The sequence below is a fragment of the Diuraphis noxia genome, unplaced genomic scaffold (genome assembly GCF_037042655.1).
Source record: "Diuraphis noxia isolate RWA-SAM2 unplaced genomic scaffold, SU_Dnox_SAM2 contig0004, whole genome shotgun sequence".
Taxonomy (NCBI): domain Eukaryota; kingdom Metazoa; phylum Arthropoda; class Insecta; order Hemiptera; family Aphididae; genus Diuraphis; species Diuraphis noxia.
Genome location: NW_028301714.1, coordinates 17,773,641 through 17,796,512, shown reverse-complemented (window position 1 = coordinate 17,796,512; position 22,872 = coordinate 17,773,641). Strand labels below are relative to the sequence as shown.

The following is a 22,872-nucleotide window of genomic DNA, read 5'->3' as shown; positions in this document are numbered from 1 at the left end:
GGACAGCAACATTTTGACAGACAGTGTAAAGGTCGCATACCCGTATTTGTCTACACACACTGAAACATCACTATAATGCGTGTGTGCATGTATAAACGGTCTTAAAAGTTTCACCACTTAGTTTTCTTGGATTTTCGCAATAGGTACCAATCGGATCGTTATCGGTACACGACTCGTTTTCTCCGTCTCCGTCGTCGTCGTCTGTGCATTATATTATGATAATATAATTATTATTATTCTCAACGCCGTAATCAATTTCCAGTGGTCGAAAAAATAAAATAAACGAATGAGCGACGAAAACTATCGTCGCCGTCGCTCACCATGACGTCGTGTTGTCTATGCGTGTAGAGAGAATATGATGTGGTAACGTGTGCATATAGCGAAACGGATTTTGGAAAAATAAATATAAACGACGACGACAACGCCTTGTAAGTTTCATAATTTTCGTCCCATTATTCACGGACGGAAGAAAAAAACGGGTTTCTCCTCGTCCTGTATGTTACAACTGTATGTACGAAGCAGAAGAATGATCACATCATTTTATGGCTCGTATAGTCCGTCCGCGACTGGGGGAAACTTTTGTGGTATTCCTCCCGGAGAAGAAGAGTAGTACTGAACGTGCGTCGCCCCAAAAATTATGGCCAATGAATTATTCATTTCCCGACACGAACAAAAATAATATTCCACATAATACACGCCGTCCATCATCCCGTATCGCGTGTAGGTATACATAAATATTGTATTATAAACACTACGCGGTGCGCGCGCCCGTGTGTACGCGTCGGCCCACGAGTGACTACCGTGTGCGACAAATAGTCCACCGACAACTGTGGTGACACCTCGGTCGGGCCGCCCGCCTTTCAACGGACGCGGACGTCCAACGGTGCGTCGTCACGCGCTCACAACGACACAAGAGTTGCACCGCACAAAAAACCGCTCACACACAAATCAGTTTGATGTGTCATTACACATTATATTATATATTTTCTATTTTACTTATCGTATGAAATAATATGTTAATGCGCGCGCACTCACACAACCATGGCACACACACGGATATAGTTATTACTGTATATACCCACGATCCGCGATCCTCGTCGACAACGACGACGATGTATATGCTATAATAAATGCCGGCGGGCCGAAAACGAATAAATAAATATTTCGATAACATCTCTTCGCTCCCACAGGCGTAATATAATATATATGAGTAGGATATAAAACACAGTTCTAAAACCTTCACCTCCTCCGCCGCTGCCACCTCTTCAACAGGGTTGTATGATCGTCTTTTTTCTGGTTAGCAATGGTAGACTTCTGATTGGTTAGTCCTGATTGGTTGTAATAGAAGGGTAGTATTGAATGACATGTTTTTAAGTCTAAATGTCGATAAAACCATTATATGAAAATATCTAAATGCATTTATTGTTATTTCTATTAAAATAGACGAGCATAAAACACTGTTGAAGAGGTAGCGGCGGAGGAGGTGGAGGTTTTAGAACTGTGTTTTATATACTACTCATATATCTGCACTGAAGAGGCAGAAGCTGATATGTGCAAAATCATAACTTTTCAGGAGAACGTTTTAAAAAATAAATCGTTTGCGTGAGCTACTAAAAGAGTAATATTGTCACCTTGATTTAAATAATAAAACTATTTTGATTGTTTAAATTAAAAGCAAATATAATTGTGAATAATTTGTGACCAGGTAAATCAATTTATTAATTTAAATACCTTTAATAATTTTAACAAAACACTTTATATATAGTACTTACCTAGTATTGCCACAAAAATAAAGACTATGAATGTTCACATTATCATAATTTGTCAATTGTCTTAATTATAAAAAAAAAATCATTAAATAAATCATAATTATTTTTCGCATAGTTTTCAAACATTTTTTAGATCCAAAATGCGAAATGGAGCTTCTTTATTTAATGTATACTTAAATTGAATGATGCCAAATGTTTTGTCATATCTTATCTATGTCATTTTTAACCAATTTATCTTTTCTTTATCAGTATCAAGAGCCCGTTTTACTAATGGTCCAGATAATAACGAGGAAAATTATTTGATTTCTATTTGTTCCATTTCTATTACTTTCAATGGTATTTTTCCTCGTACATTTCTGACAAAATTATACCAATCATTTGGTATTGATATTGTTGACTCTGATTGTTTTTTACAACGTTCGATTCTGGAATGATCACTATCGCATTCTAGATGTGTGTGTCCTTGGCACCAACAATTTCTGATCTACAATTTGAAGAGAAGGATGATTTTGAAGAGCAAACATAAACAGTAATGCAACGTTTATATTACGATTTTGACCGGAACAAGTGTCCGAATAAGTAATAAGGTGAGTGATATTGTTATCAATTTTGCCTTGAATAAATTTGTATAAAATAGATGCTACTTCAATTGATCCTCTTCCTGCTATGGCTTCATGCCACATATAACAGTAAAATTCAATTTTACTCAAGTCTCTAATGGTTTCATTATATGTCCAGAGTTGACGTTTGTAAAAAACAATATTGGTTTTTAAGTCAGGAGTAGGCAAACACTGTTGTAAGTCGAAAACAATAACTTTTAAAGATGGAGTAGTAGTCAATAATACTTTGTCTTCTTTTTTTGAATTGTAGGCCAATTCAACCATGTTAATATGGTCTTGGTTTTTCTGATTTAAAATTTGTAATTCTTCATCAAATACATGTTTTGATTTTGAAAATTGTTATGTTACATTCAACTAAGTATTATTAAACATTTTTTTTATCGTTTTTAAGAGAAAAAATATTGTAAATAAAATAGTAAATCATTCAAACAAAATATGTTATGCCTAACGATAAGTAAGTATTAGCATTAAAATATTTGGCTTTCAAACACAAAATATAATATTATGTTCAAGACATTGTTAAAATAATTTACCAAAATTTCAAATACTTAATTCAAAAAGCATTTTAAATGTATTCTAAATACTATAAAAGTATTTAAATACATTTACTCAAATAATTTACAAGACTGAAGAAATTTAGAATTACAGTTAAACTTAAATTTAATATAAGTAATATTAAAACTTGTTATGCATAGATCATTTCAGAATTCTAGATTAGTTTACCTGTATTTCGATTTTGTATCGTACATCGACGCATCGTATCTAGTACGTGGATTCATAATTAAATAATATGACGAATTTAAAAAGAGTAGGTACGTTGACGTACATCATCGCAACGGATGACAACGTACTTATTATTATAGGAAAGCCTTTACATTAGAAACAACAATTGATAGAAATTATGACGGACCAAATTTATCGTATAACATGTCAAAGAAAGCAAGTTGAGCAAAAATGCAAAATGCTGGAATTTGTAAAGATCCCAAAACCGAATTATTGTCGGTTAGATTAGGTTAGGGTTAGATTAGATACGTATTATGTATAGTTAGTTAATTAATTAGTTATACATACTTAGAATCCAACAAAATCTTTAAAATATGTTTGCATACTATTTCATTAAACCTATCACATAAATAGGTAGTAATTACCTATCTGCCAAATGCTTAAGAATATAATTAATTGGTAGAACCAAAGAAATTACTTCTGCTGCGACCTGTTTGTTATATTATTATGAAACGACTTCGTTTTACAAATAGCGTGTATTTAATGTTCATCAAGGTTGATTAATGAAAAAATTCATTAAATTAATCACTATGGTTCACTAGGTATTTGTATAAGAAATTAATGAAATGCCAAAGGTTAGGACGAATTACTTGCCCTCCAAGAATTTTAAATTTGTTTTCCAAAGCATTATCTGTAACACTTTTGCTTGATATCAGCTCCTGAAAAATTATGCCTTATTTTAATCCTTTTAAAAATGGCCAAATAGTATCGAAATCAAAGCTACAGTTTTTTGAGAGAAGAACTACTTGAAATTTTTTAAGAAAATTGCCACAACTAATATACTTGTTAGTTGATGAAATTAAAAATTTTACATTAAACATAAATTCAATATGATATGCAAGAATCAATAGTAAAGAAAAATAAAAGGAGGAAAACGATTTTGATATTAATCAACATCAATGCAACGATCAAAAAAATTAACGTTGTTTTAAATGCACATTTTGATGGTTAAATATTTTAGCACAATACAAACTGTATTCAAATGCATATTATAATTTATAGATATCTTATAAGTATGTGTTGAGCTTCTCTTCAACTCAAGTTGTATGCGAAAGAATTTTTTCTATGTTAAAGTACATAAAAACAAATTCAAGGAACCGTATAATTGACGAATATTTGATGATAACGCATCTAAATAACGACACGTTAGATGATATTCAAACAAAATACATCATTATGGAAGTTGCAAACCAGTCAGTTAATTTAATTAAAATGTGTTATATTGTAAACTTTAAATAATCAAATGTATTATGATTTTGTATATTAAGTATTTATAATAATAATATTACTGGTTTCTTACAATTTACTTTCGATTTTATTTTATTTTTTATTAGTTTGACTACCTAAAAATACTTTTTCCTTGTAATTAATTATTATAATTTTGAAGGCTCTGTTACTGACTGATTTTCCGGGACCTTTAAAAATGCTAGTCCAGTCCTGACTAACACAAATAGCCATATTATAATATGATATCGCATCAGTGGCGTCGGAGGTTGATGATTTATCGTCGACGCGTTCATTACGACCTGTGTGTTTTATCAATCATCGGTCGAGATGCGTCGGCAACGCCAAAACGGCGGTAATAACGACGCGCGTAATGAGCAGACTGACACACACGCGCGTGCCAGTAGTGAAAAGAATAAAAAATAAAAAACGAAACGCATTACGTGGTATCTCAGTAATAATTGCCTAGCCCAGTCGCACACACCCGACCAAGCTCGCACACAAATAACGTGTGCACGTATTTCCTCTTTATTTTGCGCCAGGGCTATTAATTACTTCTGCCGCATGCATACACAATAATGAAAAAAACCGTTCTCGGACGAATGAAAAAAAAAACGGTCAGCATAATTCGTAAATACTGTATTACAGAAGTTGTATAGATAGGTATTTTGTATAAAGTATAGGTAGATTTACATGCTCATAAACCGACCACTTGGGAAGACTTTGTTCTTATAATAAGCCCTGAAATGAAAAATCCTTATCATTAACCACGAATGTATACAACGAAAAAGCTGGGAAATAAATAGACAAACAGATTTGTGCCTTTTTTTCTAGATTCTTACTACGAGAACAAATATATTTGTGCTCTATTTATGTGCATTTTTAGATACTTAAGAGAAATGGGCATTTCAATAATTGAAAAAAATTAGGTCATCTTTTCCTAATTTTAAAATTGCATAGAAAAATCTGCTGTCACGTAAAATTTGGAACACACAGTATCCATATTACTAATAAATAATAATGTTTTGCTCAATTTATTTTTTTTTAAGCACATATACTGTCATTGAATTTTATCGTAATTGGAATTTATTTTCGTAAATAAAGAAATTATGTAATGTTTATTGTAAGAATTGCACGCGGCACACCACACGGTCAGCGTGGAACCCGATGTCAAAAGGCTTACGGCATTTTGCGAACACACTACACGCAAAACCACTGACGTAGAATTTATGCTTACGCGACACGCGCTCGAACCGAAGAGACCAGCTTGGAGAAGATCTAACGTCTGCACGACGGAACTGGTCGCAGTCACTAGATATATACCCATGTACAATGATACCAACGATGACAGCCTGAGGGGTGCGGGACGAATTATCCGACTCGCCACGGAAAGGTGATACCGGTGTCGTGATTAGAGAAAAGCATTTATATTATATTATACGCATATTAAACTGGTCAACAAGTTTTGCATAATATTCGCAGTAAAAGTCGATACACGTTTACTCGGATTGTCACAATCTGTCACATGGGCACGCACACACGTATAACCTTCGATGGCTTTCACGTATCTATACGTAAAAAACGCTTGGCGTGAAAATAGAAAAATTACCATATAAATATCCGACGACGCCGCACGCGTACCGCACACGCAGAACAGTGTTAGAAGATGAGACACCGTAATCAAGAATATCGAGACAAGACGAAAATGTTATGTTTATTTATTTATTATTTTAGATGATAATGAATTAGCCCCACTGAACCTGTACGTGTTATTATACGTACCTAGGTAATTATTTAGGATTTCGTAGGATTTGAAAATTTTCCGAACGCACCGTTAGGTTAGCCCAGCTCTGTGTTCCGTATTCCATACGGATTTAAGATCCAGCTCGCCACGATATGTACACACCAGCTTATCCGATCATTAAACATATTTATTGCGTCTATATATAAGTATGATACGAATCGTGAATACGAAATAACTGCACCTGCCGTGGCCGGCGCGAATAAAATAAAATACTAACGCAATGACGCCCGCCGACACGACGACGCCGCAGAGACGTCCGCAGAACGGCGTCAGAACCGGTGTGGATGAGGTGGCGGAAAGAAGGTGCCCTCAATCGTTTGTAATCAGACACCCTTCGCCGACGCCGACACCTCGTACAATTAGTGTCGTTTAGCGCGCGCGTTTGGACAAACGAGACGTAATAATTTTACACAATCGTAGCGTTTGCCGTCGGTGACGAGTTGACCATCTTTGATGACCGGGTAATTTTTTATCGCAATGTGTTCCGTTAAATCTATCCCCGATCCCGAAGCTGGTTGTTTGAGTACTGAACAGATGCTTTTTTTGTATAAAGAAGGGTTGTTAGCCCAGGATAACTTGAGCCCCAACCTGGAGGATCAGTCAGCGCCAATCAACTAAGATCAATGTGGAGCTTAAAAACAATTATTAAAAACTTAATAACAACATTCAACACTAGATATTATTAATAAACGTTTCTTGTACCTATTGTCGTCTTTAGTGAAATTTAATTGAGTATAATCATTGATTATACATATTATAGATAGCTCACTGAGCGGTTTTTCGGCGGCTTACTATTTGGACAGCACCGTTATACAGCGCTGCGTATGTGGTTTTAATTATGGACATAACCGTTGAAATCGCTAGTAGTCATTGCTACGGCCGCAGCTACCACACTGTTAATTATTGCTGTAATATGCGAATTACGAATATGCCCACTGCCCAGCGTTTCTGACTGTTGCCCGACTATACTTTTGTTAAATTGAACTGAGTGTCTGAGGATATTGCATAGGCGTCACATTGTAGGGGACTTCTACATTGTTTTATGCCTTTATGGCGCAAGGGTACAATTTTGCTACCACAAAATAAATAATGCCATTGATTATATGATACTGATACAATTTTTTTTTAATAAACAGAAGGCAATTTTTTGTCAGTTATTTATTTTTGCTACCCCAGAGTTTTGTCGAATTTTGACACCCGTGATATATTGAATTACAATTCAACGATATAATAATACATCTAAAGTAAATTATTCTGTTAGAAAATGAATAATAAAAATAAACTAAATATCAAACATTCAAACACTAATAGAAACTTATATTAAGGATATCGCAGTGCACCAATTATTGTTTACAATCTGAACGAGGTGCAACATTGTAACACGCTACACGCCTATTTCTGGAAAAATAATTATTTTTAAACATTTTAAGACTGATATATTTAAATGTATAGTGTTGTCCTATGATATTTGGAATTTTGTTTATTAGTTTTTACATTCAATATTCATTACACCGTTGGCTGCGTTGAATTGAACATGTCAACTCGTTCCTTTTGCTTTTAACTTGTTATCAATAAATTTCAATTTTATTAAATTAAATAATTAACTTTCACAGTATTACATTATTACAATACTGTTTATTTTTTTTTCGAACGTACTTAATAAGGAAAGGAATATAAATGTCAGGAAGAAAATGCTCTTTTGCTAATTGCAAAAATGCACACAGAAGTTCAAATAAAGGGTTACGTTTTCATACATTTCCATCGAATACTGATTTAATAAAAAAATGGATTATTAATTCTGGTATGTATTTAGATGTATTTATTTATCAACTCATTATTTATACGAATAATCTTAATGTATACTTAATGATTAATAATTGCTAACCAGTAACCATACTATCATAATATTTTTAACAAGTAATTATTTTTATTCGAACTACGATTTACTTAAATCTATCTACTTAGATTAAGATTTTTGATTCACAATTTTCCTTTTAGGGAACATTGAGTTGGACTTACTAAGCCCAAAACAGTTAAAAAAAAAGTTTATATGCTCAGAACATTTTGATAAAGACCAATATAGCAATCAAAATGATGTTAAATCGAGACTCAATGCTAATGCTATACCCAAAAAGAACTATGAAGGTAAATTTACAACACCCCCCCCCCCAATTATTTTTTAAATACTGCATTTAAATAAATTATTTTATTATAATCTAGTCAAAAAAGTTGATGACCCAGTTTTAAAGACAACGTTGGACACTAATTTAAGCTCACCCAAATCTTGGAGATGGAAAATCTCCAATGCTTCTGAAATAAAAGCACATGCTAATAGTAATGTCAACGAAATATTGGATACGACTCCGACTAAGTTTAAAAAAGCGGGTAAGTAGATGTCGCTCTGCTGTAGAGTAGGTTACTATATAGAAGATCAATATAATCAGTTGCGTATACACACATTTTGTGTGTGGGGGGGGGGGGGGTCAGAAAAAAAATTTAAACCTATCACATTAAAATAATAAATAACAAAATATAGGTAATTACACTATGTCCCAAAAGTCCCGTATCACACTTAATATCTCCATGTAAAATCATTATATTTAAACGCGGTTTTTTTTACAGTACTAAGTATAAAAATTTTGATTGAATTGCATAAAAATATAAAATTCATTTTTGTTCTTTTAAAAATTAAAAAATTTTCAAAAAAATTTTTACGCATTTAAGAATTTAAAATTTTTAAGATGCCATTTTGTTGAACATATTTTTTAAAACAGTTCAAAAAAAAAATTAAATAAAAATTGACCAAGTTAGAGCAAGTTATGTTTTTGAATAATTGTAGTAAAAAAAATCAATTGTTTCACATTTCAATAATTAAATATCTAATTTCAGCACACGACAATAATTTTACATTCCTAATTAATGTTTTGATTTGAATAGAAATAAAAATAGCCGTGTTATATCGATTGCTAAACAGTGAAATTGGTTACCTATTTTCAAGTATTTTAATTATTATGAAGTGAAATATCATAATTTTAGGTTCACTTTATGATAATTAAAAAACTTAAAAATAGGTAACCAGTTTCATTGTTTTACATTTTTTTACTACAATTATTCAAAAACATAACTTGCTCTAACTTGGTCAATTTTTATTTAATTTTTTTTTAACTGTTTTAAAAAATATGTTCAACAAAATTGCCATTTTAAAAATTATAAATTCTTAAATGCGTAAAAATTTTTTTGGAAAATTTTTGAATTTTTTAAAGAAAAAAATTAATTTTATGCCATTCAATCAAAATTTTTATACTTAGTACTGTAAAAAAAACCGCGTTTAAATATAGTGATTTTACATGAAGATATTAAAGGACAAAGCGTAACCATAAATATTTAAATTTGCGTTTAAATAATATAATAAAGTATAAAATTAATTTATTAGGTGTATTATAAGTTCTATACTATATTAGTATATACATAATAAATTAAATACATGCGAAATATAAAATTGAAAATTGTCGAGTGAAGCGAGACATTTTTTTTTTTGTAATAATTATTTTTTTTTTTTTTTTTTTTTTTTATTAGAATATTTACAATCTATGCTACAATAGGCATAATAAGCAAATTTGAACAAATACATAAATTTATTTTTACAACATGAACACATGAGGAGGGAGGCCATCCAGTGATAGAACCCAACGTTATTTAAATAATTATTATATAATAATATATTATATCGGTCTGCTGAATTTGGTTTTGGACTTCCTACTAGTTGATAGCATGCCTTTCAAAAAGTTGAAAAGACGCCCCTGAATTAAACAATTATAGTAGGTTTAAACAATTTATTTAATTTTTTCTCGATGTTTCCTTGTAATGCGCTAACACTAAGAACACTATTTTATAAAATTTAAAAAAAAGACAAATGGGGGATCTGACCCCTACATCCCCTCCCTTGTATACGCCCCTGGATATAATGGATGGTGTTAAATTTGAATTCAATAATATATCATTGTATACGAAAAACGATTCTGAAAAAACCGGCGAACATCCAATGTCTAATTTCAAACGATCATAAAGATTTAGTTTGACTTTCTGGGAAGTTTTTTTTTCTTTAAAAAAGGTAGAAAAACTTATGGAGAATCTCTTGTCAAATTTTAAAATCTTAGACACTAACCAAATTTTTTTTATGAATTTCTAGATAAAAAAAACTGCGAAATTTTATGATTTGTACGTATTTTTTTCTAATTTCGAACTTTAGACGCTAATAAAAAACAATCAAATATTTGCTTTCAACTTTTTTTTTTTAATTTTCACTTAAAACAAGTTTTGAAGAATCTTCGCTCAGAATTTAAACGCTAGAAATGTCGTTGTAGGTATGTAAAATTGTATCAATTGCAGTCGAATATTTTCTTTTTTAGTGGCTCAGAATGTTCAGATTTGTGCGCATACGAGGACGTTACACCCGCATGTGTTGCCTCCGTCTTATAAGTGTGTAATATCGCAAGTTATATACTCAGTAGAATTTACCTCTTATAAAATTTAAAGGTAAGATTAGATTATTATCTTGGCAATGTATATGCTTTTTATTATTTTTTAATTTTAAAGCGAGTTGTGAGTATCATAAAATTGTAAATTCTTCGGACATCTTAAAATACTCACAACTCGCTTTAAAATTAAAATCTGGAAAATGGAATTGCCTGGATTTTACCTTTAAATTTTACAAGTGGTCAATTCACTCTAATTTTTAAACTAACGGAGCTACACGTATTCTGCCAATTGCAAAATTTGCTATGTTACGCACTTATAAGACGGAGGCAACACATGCGGACATCGCGTCCTCTTAACATACTTAACTGATTTATCATATAGCATGGTAAATAAGCCCATGAGCTCAAATATTACTTAAATTATGGGTAGAATACAAATTATGATCTAATAAATCATTTATTTTTAGGTTCCCTGGGTCATAACAATACTTTATTTTCGCCAAACGTTTTAAAAGTATTAACTCCTACGAATAAATATGAAAATAATTTCAAAATGCATACTCCAACAATGTCTCCAAAATCAACGTTTGTATTCTGTAACAGTCCTTCGTTATCAATTTCACCAAGTACAAAAGCTTGGGTTTCAGAACTAACAACTATTCCAAGTCCACAGAAAGCTCTAGATTCTACTGTAAATTATAAAAGCTTAAGTCCAAAAAAATTACAAGATAAAAATAAAATTCTCCAAGAAAAACTGAAAAACTCTAGAAAATTATTAAAACGAAATAGAGCAGTTATTGCATCGTTAAAAAAAAAGTTGAAATAAAACGTAATATGGAAAAAAATCAAAATCATAATTTATTTAGTCAAGTGCATTTTCCTTCTGCTAATTCAAAAGCTCTCATGTCCATGCAAATTATACATAAAAAGCGTAAACCTTGGTTAAAGGCTGAAAAAAGATTTGCACTATCACTCTTTTATAAATCACCTTCGACGTATAAATATATGCGAAAAAGTGGTATAGTTTTACCTGGTGAAAGTACAGTGCGCCGATGGTTAAAATCTATAAATTTCCTTCCTGGTTTTAACAAGGAGTACTTATATCATATAAAATTGAAAGTATCAGAAATGTCTAATAGTGATAAAAAATGTATTATTTTACATGATGAGATGTCAATAATGACAGATATTGAGTATAATAAATCTCTAGACTTAATCGAAGGTTTTGAAGACTTGGGTTCCTTAGGTCGTACACCAAAAGTAGCTAAACATGCATTGGTCATTATGGTTAGAGGACTGTACAAAAATTGGAAATTCCCTTTGTGTTATTTTTTGGCTAACAACGGTGTTAATGGGAACCACCTAAGTATTTTAATAAAAGAAAGTGTAAAATGCATAGTTGACGTCGGATTACTACCAACATCTATTGTGTGTGATCAGGGGACACAAAACCAAAAGTTGTTTACGCTTCTCGGTGGAACTGAAGTAAATCCCATTACTGAAATACATGGTCAAAAAATCCATCTTTTATATGATATTCCACATCTAATAAAAAGTCTCAGAAATAATCTACTAACAGGAAATGTACAGATTAAAAATAAAATAATATCTTTTGGCGACGTGATTAAGACATACGAGATTGATATAAAAAATAATACAGCAAGGGCAATGTGTAAACTGTCATCTGTACATCTTTATCCGAATCCTTTTCAAAAGATGTCATGTAAATTAGCAATCCAAATTTTCAGTAATAGTGTCGCGGCTGCAATTAAAACATGTATTCAAACGGGAGAGTTAAAATCAAATACTGCAAAAGATACGGCAGAATTTTTACTCTTAATAAATAATGTATTTGATGTCTGTAACAGTAAAAATTTATATGATATGAACTTAAATAGACGACCATTAAGCAATAACAATCATCATTTATTTAAAATTATTAAAAAAACCATATCAGAATTTCAAGACGCTAAAAAAATTAGTCACAAGGACAAAAAAATATCAGTACCACCGTGTTTTAAGGGTATGATTTGGTCTTTAACATCTGTACTTAATTTATATGAATCAGAATTATTAGATTTTCACAATAATATTCAACCAGAAAATAATAATAAAGAATACTTCTTATTAACAAATAGACTAAACCAAGACCCATTAGAAAATATGTTTTCTATAGTAAGACAAAAAAACGGATATACAAGGAACCCGACTGCTATAATGTTTCGTAGTTGCTTTGCAAGTATTTCTTCTTTTTCTCTAATGAAGGCGTCGGAAAAATGTAATTGTGAGTTAGACCAAGACGATTTTTTAACTGTGGACATATTAAACGATGTAGACGTAACGCAAAATCAAACTAACGTAAATCACCAAGAATCTGAACCAGTAGAAGAATATAAAAATAATAATAGTAGTAATATAGTTTTTCAAAACTCATCATATAGTTCGTCCTCGTCAGAATCTGAACCTGAATATATGCAAAATTCCAAAACAACACTAGAAGATTGTTCAATTACATACTTTGCTGGGTATTTGGCTAAACGTTGTGTTGACAATTTTAATTGTATAGACTGTACAAATATTATGTTAACTGACACAGAAGACAACGATCCAAATAAAATGTTGATTTTGTACAAAACTTTTGAACATATTGATCCATTAGGAACTGGAGGCTTAAAATTGCCATCTAATTGGCAAATAAATGTGTGTCGCATAAGTTTGACAATATTTGAAAAACATTTTGAAAACATAAAAAGTGAAAATAAAATTCTATCAATACTGAAAAATTTGATTTTAACAAAATTAAATAAGAATAATATGCTAGAATTAAAAAATTTCCCATGTCAGCAGCATGTAGATTATATGATTAATCTTTTATTGATTATTCGTATATATAAAGAATGTAAATGGCAAAAAAAGCAGATACATAACTCAATTAAAAAGATACCAAAATTAAGAATATTTCAACATCAATAAACACAACAACCAACACAAAATAGTTTATTTTTTTATTGTTAATTTATCTATTTTTTTGTATAATTTTAAAACATTTTTAAATTGTCTATATTTTAATGTAAATTAGTACTTAGTAGTTAGTAGTTACCTTATTTTGTTCAAAGAAAACACGTGCAAGTGACAATAATATGTAAAAATCTATTATCTGCATCAGAAGTTTTATCTTTATTTACTTGTATTTTATATTTTGTATATTTATGACCGATGTAAATAAAATGTCCTGTTATGTTTTACAGATTATTTTACAATAATTCATAAAAAATTAAAATAGATATACCTACGGTTTGTTAAACATTTTTTTTATTCCAGCAACATCGATTTATGGTGACCTTGTATTAAATTTTTAATATTTTTTACTTAGAAAAGCATTAGTTGACATAAATAAAAAAAAAATTAAAAAAAAATAATACATTGTTATAATTTATTAAACAGAATAATAATATGGGTCGATCAAAAATGCTCAAATAAACAATTTAATTATTATTAGCTTATATCGGAAACGTGCACGACAATGCGACGGGTTATGGACAAGGGCAATACAATCAATACATAAATCATGATAGCTACCAGCTGGTGACGATAAAAACCTGTTATCCCCGTTCCGAACTCGATCATAGTTATGGTGACTGGAATGAAATACGAATTTATTAATGTTCTTGGCTCTTATCGCCATCTACCGAGAGTTTTATTGTACGCCGCCGAAAAACCGCTCAGTGAGCTATCTATAATATGTATAATCAATGGTATAATACATTTATTGAACTTTACACGTAATTTACGGTGCAAATTCACATTTCAAAATCATTGAAAACTGAATTGTGGCGAGTAAAGATGAAATATATAATATTGTATTGGTATACATAATAACAATAATCATCAAACATAGTTTAGAGTATTATGACTATTTTTCAATTAACTAATAACTTTCATTACATTTTCATTGCTTAGAAATAAACCCAAAAAATACATAACGTGTTACTTTCGATATTGTACTACCGGGTAGTAACTACCCAACAATGGTTGGTTCTGATTATCATATCTACTCTAGTAGTGTCATATTAAACCCTCCTAAGGAATACATTTTTTTGATTTATAATGAAATATACAATTTGATACAGTGGTATCCATAAAATATCGGAATAATCTGATTTTTAATCTATTTATTTTTAGATAAAAAATACTATCAAAAAAAAGTTACCAAAGTATCAGACGTCAAAACATATTTGTTAAAACACTGTGAACGCCAAATAAATAAAGATGATTATTGAAAATAGTTATTTATTTTGCCTAAACGTGACATCAAAGCACTGAGCATTATTTTTCCTGTATAAGCATATCATAAGGTCGTCTAATGGTTTATATGGCCAAAGATTTTAACCATACTGACGGCGAAAAAACTAACTCAATAAATAAAACATTAAAATAATATTAGTTGTACATAAACTGTTAATGAAATATAGATATACAAAAATGTATAAAAAGAACTTATCTCTTTATCTATTTAAATTATAAACATAAAAAGTATGAAAATAGTAGATCTTAAGATAAATCGAAATAGTACAAGACGAGTTTTGAAAAATTAAATATATTCAAAAATATTAAAGTTCTGAGTCATTTAATTTTATATGTGCTAATGTTAATAGAAAATTGAATTACATATTAAAAATAATTAATGAGTCAGTAAAATTAAATACATACATAGTATTATTAAAGGCATATTCTGCTATCACTGGAAAAATAAATCTGATTTCCCGAAGCAACTAAATAAGTTTCAGGAAAATTATGTTTTATTCAGGGATCATAGGTGGATCAGCCTTCTAGTGGCGCCGAAGTCCTAAAAATCTAGTAGAGCAAAAAATATTTTAAGAGGCCCAATATCTTAATATCGGCGAAAATGGCGTACCGGGGAGAAAAAAATAGTCAATATTAAGTGCCCCTATCCTAAATGTTCAAAATGTTGGGCCGTGGCCTGGCCTAAATATAGAGTAGGCCGCCTATACTAGGAAACCAGGACAGGTCTTCTCTGTATTTTGGCAATGGGGATCATTTTTCCAGTTTTACGCAATTACTTCCAGACAACTTTTAATCATGTCTCTTTGATAATATATACTTTGATAAAATGTACTTTTTTAAATTTCCCAGTAGACCAACAATGGCCTATTCCCCCAGGTGTAGCGCACTTGATTGTTTTTTTATCGACAGTGAAAATAAGTATAAAGAGAAATTACACAATACTAAAAACATTTTTATCAACTTTCATCATTCCAATGTTTAATGACAAATCGATAAATATTCTTTTAAACCTTTTGGCTTTTGACAAAATCAATAAATCTCGAAGGCAGTCATTCGTCTGATGTAATGCATGTAAACAAAATAATGAACGTTACATATATATACGAAACAGCTACAATAAAAAAATCGTTTATAATAAACTATAGCGGATTGTTAGAAAAAAAAAATTATTATTTAACATATTTATTTCTGTCTGTTAATTATTATTCGTAAACATGTAGGTTAAAGACCATACCAACTTGCAATATTTGCGAGTAGAGGTGAAATCTCGACTTCCGGAGTAGATCTAACTATAGGGTAAAAACTACTTCCCACAATAATCTGCTGTATTAAACACAAACAATGCGGGCGCTGTTATCATAATACGACAAATCTAATGCTGTTATCTATGTGCAGTCGTTGTGCGACACTTATAACCTACTCAGTTTAAAAATAGATTAAACCTTTTCTCGTTTTGAGTTACAAAAGGAACTACAATCAACAACAATAACCAACGACGAGTAATAAAAGTTCAAGGGAGGCCGTAAAATCCCAAAAAATAACTAAGAATTATGGAATTATAGATAATCTATAACATTACCCATATTATATAAAACACAAAATAATTTTAATATCTATTGAAATTTTTATTTTATAGAGCGTAAAAATCTTTGAAAACAAAATTCCAGACCATATAATCAATATTGCTAATTTATTGTCTAATTGTCCATTGTTAACAACCTGTTCTAAATAACTTTGGACTCATGATGTAAAAGATATAAGATTCCCACAGGGATTAAAAAGTGCACCCCAAAAAACGTTACTATTTTTTATCCTCAGACATAACATGAATGACAGTATATTGACTATAGTTAATTTATAACACTAATGAACAAAATTAAGTAGGAAAATTAAATTCAAAAATTTGTGATACAAAACGAGTTGACATTTTAAGTTTACCGCAGTACGTAATGATTAGAGCAAGTAAATTCCATCCGTATTCATATGCAAATAACAATTAATGTTGTGTGACCATAGAATAAGGCTTTACTTGGTTAAGACTAGAAGTTGTACACAGTAAAATTAAAGATGCTGACTATAAAAGTATAGCCGCCGATTTTCGTTTTGTTTTTCTATTATTACCTACGATTTCGTTGGTGTCTTAGATTTCCTAAGATTAAATAAAGTTTACAAATATAATTTCAAGGCCAAATAATTTAACTGACGAATAACAAGACCTGACGAATATGAACACGTCAATCGAAACATAAGCTGAGAAATGTGTACCTAATGACCTTTTTTTTATCTAGAAAATAATACCTATAAGAACTTATCTGTAGTTTATAACCTGCAAATCGAAACCAATAAAACTAAAAAATACGAAAATATATACATATTATGTGTACATATACCTATTATGATCGGGAACGTTTTTTTTCAACGGGTGTGCGGTATAATATACTTAGGTACTAGTTAATATAAAAACTAAAAAGTGGTTGCCGACTTAACCACCGACGCGCGACGACTGACTGAGAACATTTCGGTTTAAAAACGTATGCGTGCGGCTTTATTGATAAAACCGTCTTAAACCCACTCGTAATGATTCATTTGTAAGTCTCCGTAATAAAACCGTTTTTAACGTAGCCGCTGCGTATGTACGTGGCAGGTACACAATTCATAATAATATATATTATTCACGTGAGCGGAGCATCGTTTTAATCGTACTCAAATACGGACAACCGCCGACAAAGCATATAATATTATACCGTAGTATACCTATACTGCACCGTAAGTACACCTACTGCACTATTTCGATAGAATAAGGGACTTTTAAGAGCGCCGTATTATACAGGTGACGATTAAACACGATGTTGGTCTCTAGGATATTCAGTTACCATTGATACTACGGCTTGATTGCTTTTGATAATCTTACATTAATAAATAATAAATAATTGTATAGTGCATAATCATTTGTTTTTCAACAATCTGTCATATTTTGTTTTTAGCTCTTAAATTTTTATAAAAAAATTTTGGAAATAAGAATTAAGTTTAGTTAAACAAAAACATTGAAATAATAATAAAATGTTATGTTTAAACTAATTAAAACATTGTTTAAAATAAATTGAAAGGTTTTTGAAAAATTGATCAGTTATAGGATTTAAAATATTTTACTGTATGATAGAATAATAATAAAATGATATGGATATATTATAAAGATTAAAATGGTTGTTGGTCAGTCATTCAGTTTTTATGTCTAAGAAGGTCAGATAATTGTTAACAGTTTATGATGATATAGCTACAGTGTGATTTATCATAATATCTTGATTCTTGACCAATTTAAATCTTCTAAATCCCACGTACTACGTACGGTTTCATAACTACGACACACGTTAACAGTGTTATCTGATGGAGTGTCATTAATAGTGGAAATTACAATAATAATATTTCGGGTTTACTGCGGAGCAGAGAGAGCAGAGAGAGAAAAGAATTAAGTAGGTAGTTAGGTAGACAGGTGGGTAGTGGAAAGGAAATAGGAATATCGCATATACATGGCAATAATATAATATTTACGCTATCAATTAGTTAATGGAAGTTTATAGAAGATTATACTGTTATTATAATATTTTATTACATCCGCCACCGTCGACGACGGCAACGATCAATCAATTTCGTTACCTATTAAATGTTATATTTCATATTCCCATCACTGCAGTCGCATACGAATATACGATACAATATATTATCAAACATATCATAATATCGTATCAAAACACGACACGTACAGTACCCACCCACATATTGTAAGTCGAAACACGCTACTACTGAGTGGTGGCGACAGTGGCACGAGCATTCTATTCTCTGACCCTCCACCGCACAGTTGCGATGATGAACAAGCGCAATACACAACGCCGACGTAAAATCGTGCATAACGTCAACGTTCTGTATGCGTATAAAATACGACGCCGCTGACCAATGCCTCGGCGAAGACCGATCGGATGAGGACCACTGGCGTGCAAGAAGCAACTTTATATTATTATGATAAAGTGATTTTTTTTTATACGCCGATTGCGACGACCAGAGACGCGTATACAATTTTTTTATGCGTATATAACCTTTTAAATGTTTGAAAAAAAATTAAGATAGCAAACAGTACTCTATTAATAATTTTATATATTCATAATGTCAATACATAATGTTAAAATCTCAGTACCCTACTGACCAATAAAATGATTTAATAAAATGTTTATGATTATGAAAGCCTTAAGTTCTTCACGCTCTTAAAACTAAAATATCTTATGGCTACTTACAATTCATCGTATGGCAGCAATGAAAATCGTATAGGGCATATGGATTTGAATGTCCTAAAAAACAACAAAAATATTCATTTTATAAATACGATTTAATGCACTAGGAATAATACAAGACTTTAAAAAAATGACACTAAAAGTAGTTTTAACATAATGTTAAACAAAAATATGTTTGTATAAATTAAATATATTATTCATGTTTTGGTTTTTTAGTTGATTCACTACTTAGTTTTAAAGACAAAAATAAGTTATTAGAATAGGACGAGTAAGTATATAATAAGTATGTACAACTATCGTGGACGAACGTAAAAATCTATACCTATTCTGTATTCAATATAGAACAAGTTTAAGAGAATAGACGCAAATAGTAAGATGTGGTAAAATTATAAGGTATTAGTTAAGGATTGTTGTAAAGCAAATTTAGTTACTGACATGGTTAAAATTAAAATATAACAAGTTATCAAATTTTTCCGTTGCGTTAAGTCTAAATAAGGGACTGGTGTGAATAAGATGAAGCTAACTACAAAGCGCATGATCATACCAACTTGCTTAAATGGTGTTTGGACCGTAAAAATAACGGAATATCTACGTAAACTTTATAGATAAAACTGTCTAAATAAATAGCTTACAGATTTTTCACCAGATTAATAATATGCACCAAAGTTATAACACGACAGAGAACTTCTCTGAGAGAAGTTAACAGTTTAGGATAACGATCCATCAAGGGCCGAATATATAGATACATTGTGTTTGGTAGCGATTAATAGTAATTTGTTTAATATTATACTAACAAAATTTAACATAATATACTTAAATACATTGCGTTTCTTGCAAGTTTTCATTAACAGGTCACACTGTCAATATACATATATAATATACATTAATATATTATATTTATTATATGCTTAAACCTAATCACCGGAAAGGGTTGAAGTTTGATGGGACTTTTAATATTCATAGCCATACTTTATCCTTTATCTTTACATTTTTTAAGCCACCGTGCATATTCGACAATGTATATCGTTATTATTATTGATCATATTTCTGCGAGAAATCCGTTATTGTGGAATACTACAATATGGGTAAAGTTATTCAATATTATATACGGGGGGTCGTGTGCATCGTGTAATCGATTGTTGTTGATCAGATACTTACACGAGTCGAACTCGTTCGATTCGTTGGAAAAAAAAAATAATAAGTTATGGTTAAATAAAATGTATATGCGAGTACACGACGACGACAATGTGACGGGTTTCGGTACACGATAAACAACGGGACTGGAGTTAAAACAATTCGAGATGTTTCTAGTCGCGTTTTAAAGCGTGGCGTAGCAAAAGAGGTAGGGAGAAATTCACAGGACGCTATATAGACGTGTAATAAATTAAGACGACGTGGAATTTAAACATCGTGTAATATACTCCGTTTTGCGAATAAAAAATATAAATTATTTCACGATAAAAAATAGTGTTCGCTGAAATATTATTACACAATAACCAGTATATGGGCGTTATTATATATATTATTCGTGCATATTGTACATTCTGCATATATAAATATTATAATGCACTGTATACATAGATTAAAGGAAATGTAGATGTTAACAATAGTGTAGAAAATAAATATGTTAACGCTGATTAGTTTGAGAATTAAATTTAGATACTCTACGATCTCATTGATATTGTAAAATATCATATGATGTAGTCCCGCTGAAGTATTTATGAAATTTCTACATTTTAAAAATAAACATGTCCACACAGGGTGTTTAACACCCTAACGTTCACAAAACTGCACTACTATTATTACCCGTACAAGACCGTTGAAACAAAAATGAAAAGGGCCAAAAAATATAATGGATAATAATTAACTACATTAGCACTAGGATTCTTTTTACTGTGTTTTTACCCTATGTCAATGAGTATCCACCAGATGCCCGTGACCAAAATCGTCATCGGTGAAAAGTTGATAACAGTATACTAAACCTAATAATAAAAATCCACACACAAAAATCTCCGTGAACACGACGATGTCAACAGTAAAAAATCTGCAGGTTTCGTGACGACTTACGATACGCAGTTACACACGAAGCTCACATTTTCGTCATAATCGCCGCGACTACGATTATGTCCACGCCGAGAGAATCGAAGAACTAGAGTGCGGTTCCTACCGAAGTAGAAAAAATAAATAAGATAAAACTAGCATAAAAAATGAATATCGTACCGTGGGGAGCCAAATATATGGGCCATAACTAATCGTAAGTATCGTATTATAATGCTTAATATACTGGAGTGAAACGAAGTCGTTTTTTCACCATACGATATATCGGTCGTGTGATTTCGCATGGCGCGGCGGCAGTGTTGTGGGTTCTATAAAACGCATTAATTAAGTTTACATGATAATATTATAATAATACGATGTCGTCTCGCCGCCACAGCAGCCGCGAATCCGGTCGGAATTTTTTTTCATTCCTCTGGAGACCCTACCGCGCTACGCCTAATAAATAATATTCGATTTATCGTAAACGGGTGGCTGCCAGTATAGGTACTTACACATACCTTATACATATATTATATTATGTATGTGCACGCCGTGCATATACGCGAGCGACGTAAAGGACGGGAAAAAAGTTGTCCTATTACTACCACTGGCACTGTACCGCAGTGGCACAAAAAGGTGTTAGAAAATTATAGCCCGCAGTCTTTGCGTGTGTAATAATTACCGCTGTATACGAGTATGAGCGTGTGCGAGAAAAAAACTCATACGTTAATAAGAGACGGTCGCAGTAAAGGAGGGTGATGGGTGGCGGTGTATGTTGGTCGGGGGAGGGGGGACAAATGCGTACAAATATGAAGTAATAAAATATTATATTATATTATTATTATGTGTACGGACGGCCGATTGCGTGTGTGCCTGCACCGACCACTCGATACTCGATACGCCGATAAAGAATTAAAAGTTAAAACGAAACGAAATAAATATCGATGTTTAACCGAACAACGGCGGAATGATTTATACCCAACAGTAGTAGTTGAGCGCACACACGACGGCGGCAAACTACTTTGTCATTAGCTGCTAATGAATTTACTTTATTGCGTCCGGGCCGTGCACGATACATACAATATAAGTGTATATAAATATGTGTAACTATTTATTGCCCAATTATAAAGTCGGAGGAATCTTTTTTTATTCCATTCCTCATCTCAACTCTTTAAAATATCATCTTCTCAGTAATAATACTACTAATAATAAAACGAGATCCGATATCGCCATGCTCACGCGCGACTTATTTTATAACGAATAAGCTGGTAGTGGTGACTGATAAACACAAACGTCATTGGTGTGAGAGGAGGCGTGTAATTGTAGCTGTAAAATTATACTTAAAACAACAATAATATGTTTTAGAAGTCAAGACTGTATTTCTAGAAAAAAGAATTTAAAATAATCCATTATGAAAGCTGAAAACATTTTAAAATTAATTCATCACGTAATTGAACTGCCTTAAAAGGTATATTAATGGTTAAAAAAAACATTAAACGTAAGTAACGGAATGATTATAATATATAACTGCATTAAATGATAAAATTTTAATATTTGTACAACAGCAGT

At 31.2% G+C, this 22,872-nt stretch overlaps 1 protein-coding gene across 5 annotated transcripts in view; it reads right to left on the bottom strand.

Moving 5' to 3' along the window:
• Window positions 1-22,872, bottom strand: part of LOC107166486 (uncharacterized) — a 155,090-nt gene that overhangs the window by 100,625 nt on the left and 31,593 nt on the right. For all 5 annotated transcript variants that reach the window (XM_089227101.1, XM_089227099.1, XM_089227100.1 and 2 more), the window contains one exon: window positions 19,270-19,323. In XM_089227101.1, coding sequence (XP_089083227.1) covers window positions 19,270-19,323 — 54 coding nt within the window. The remainder of the gene's footprint in view (window positions 1-19,269; window positions 19,324-22,872) is intronic.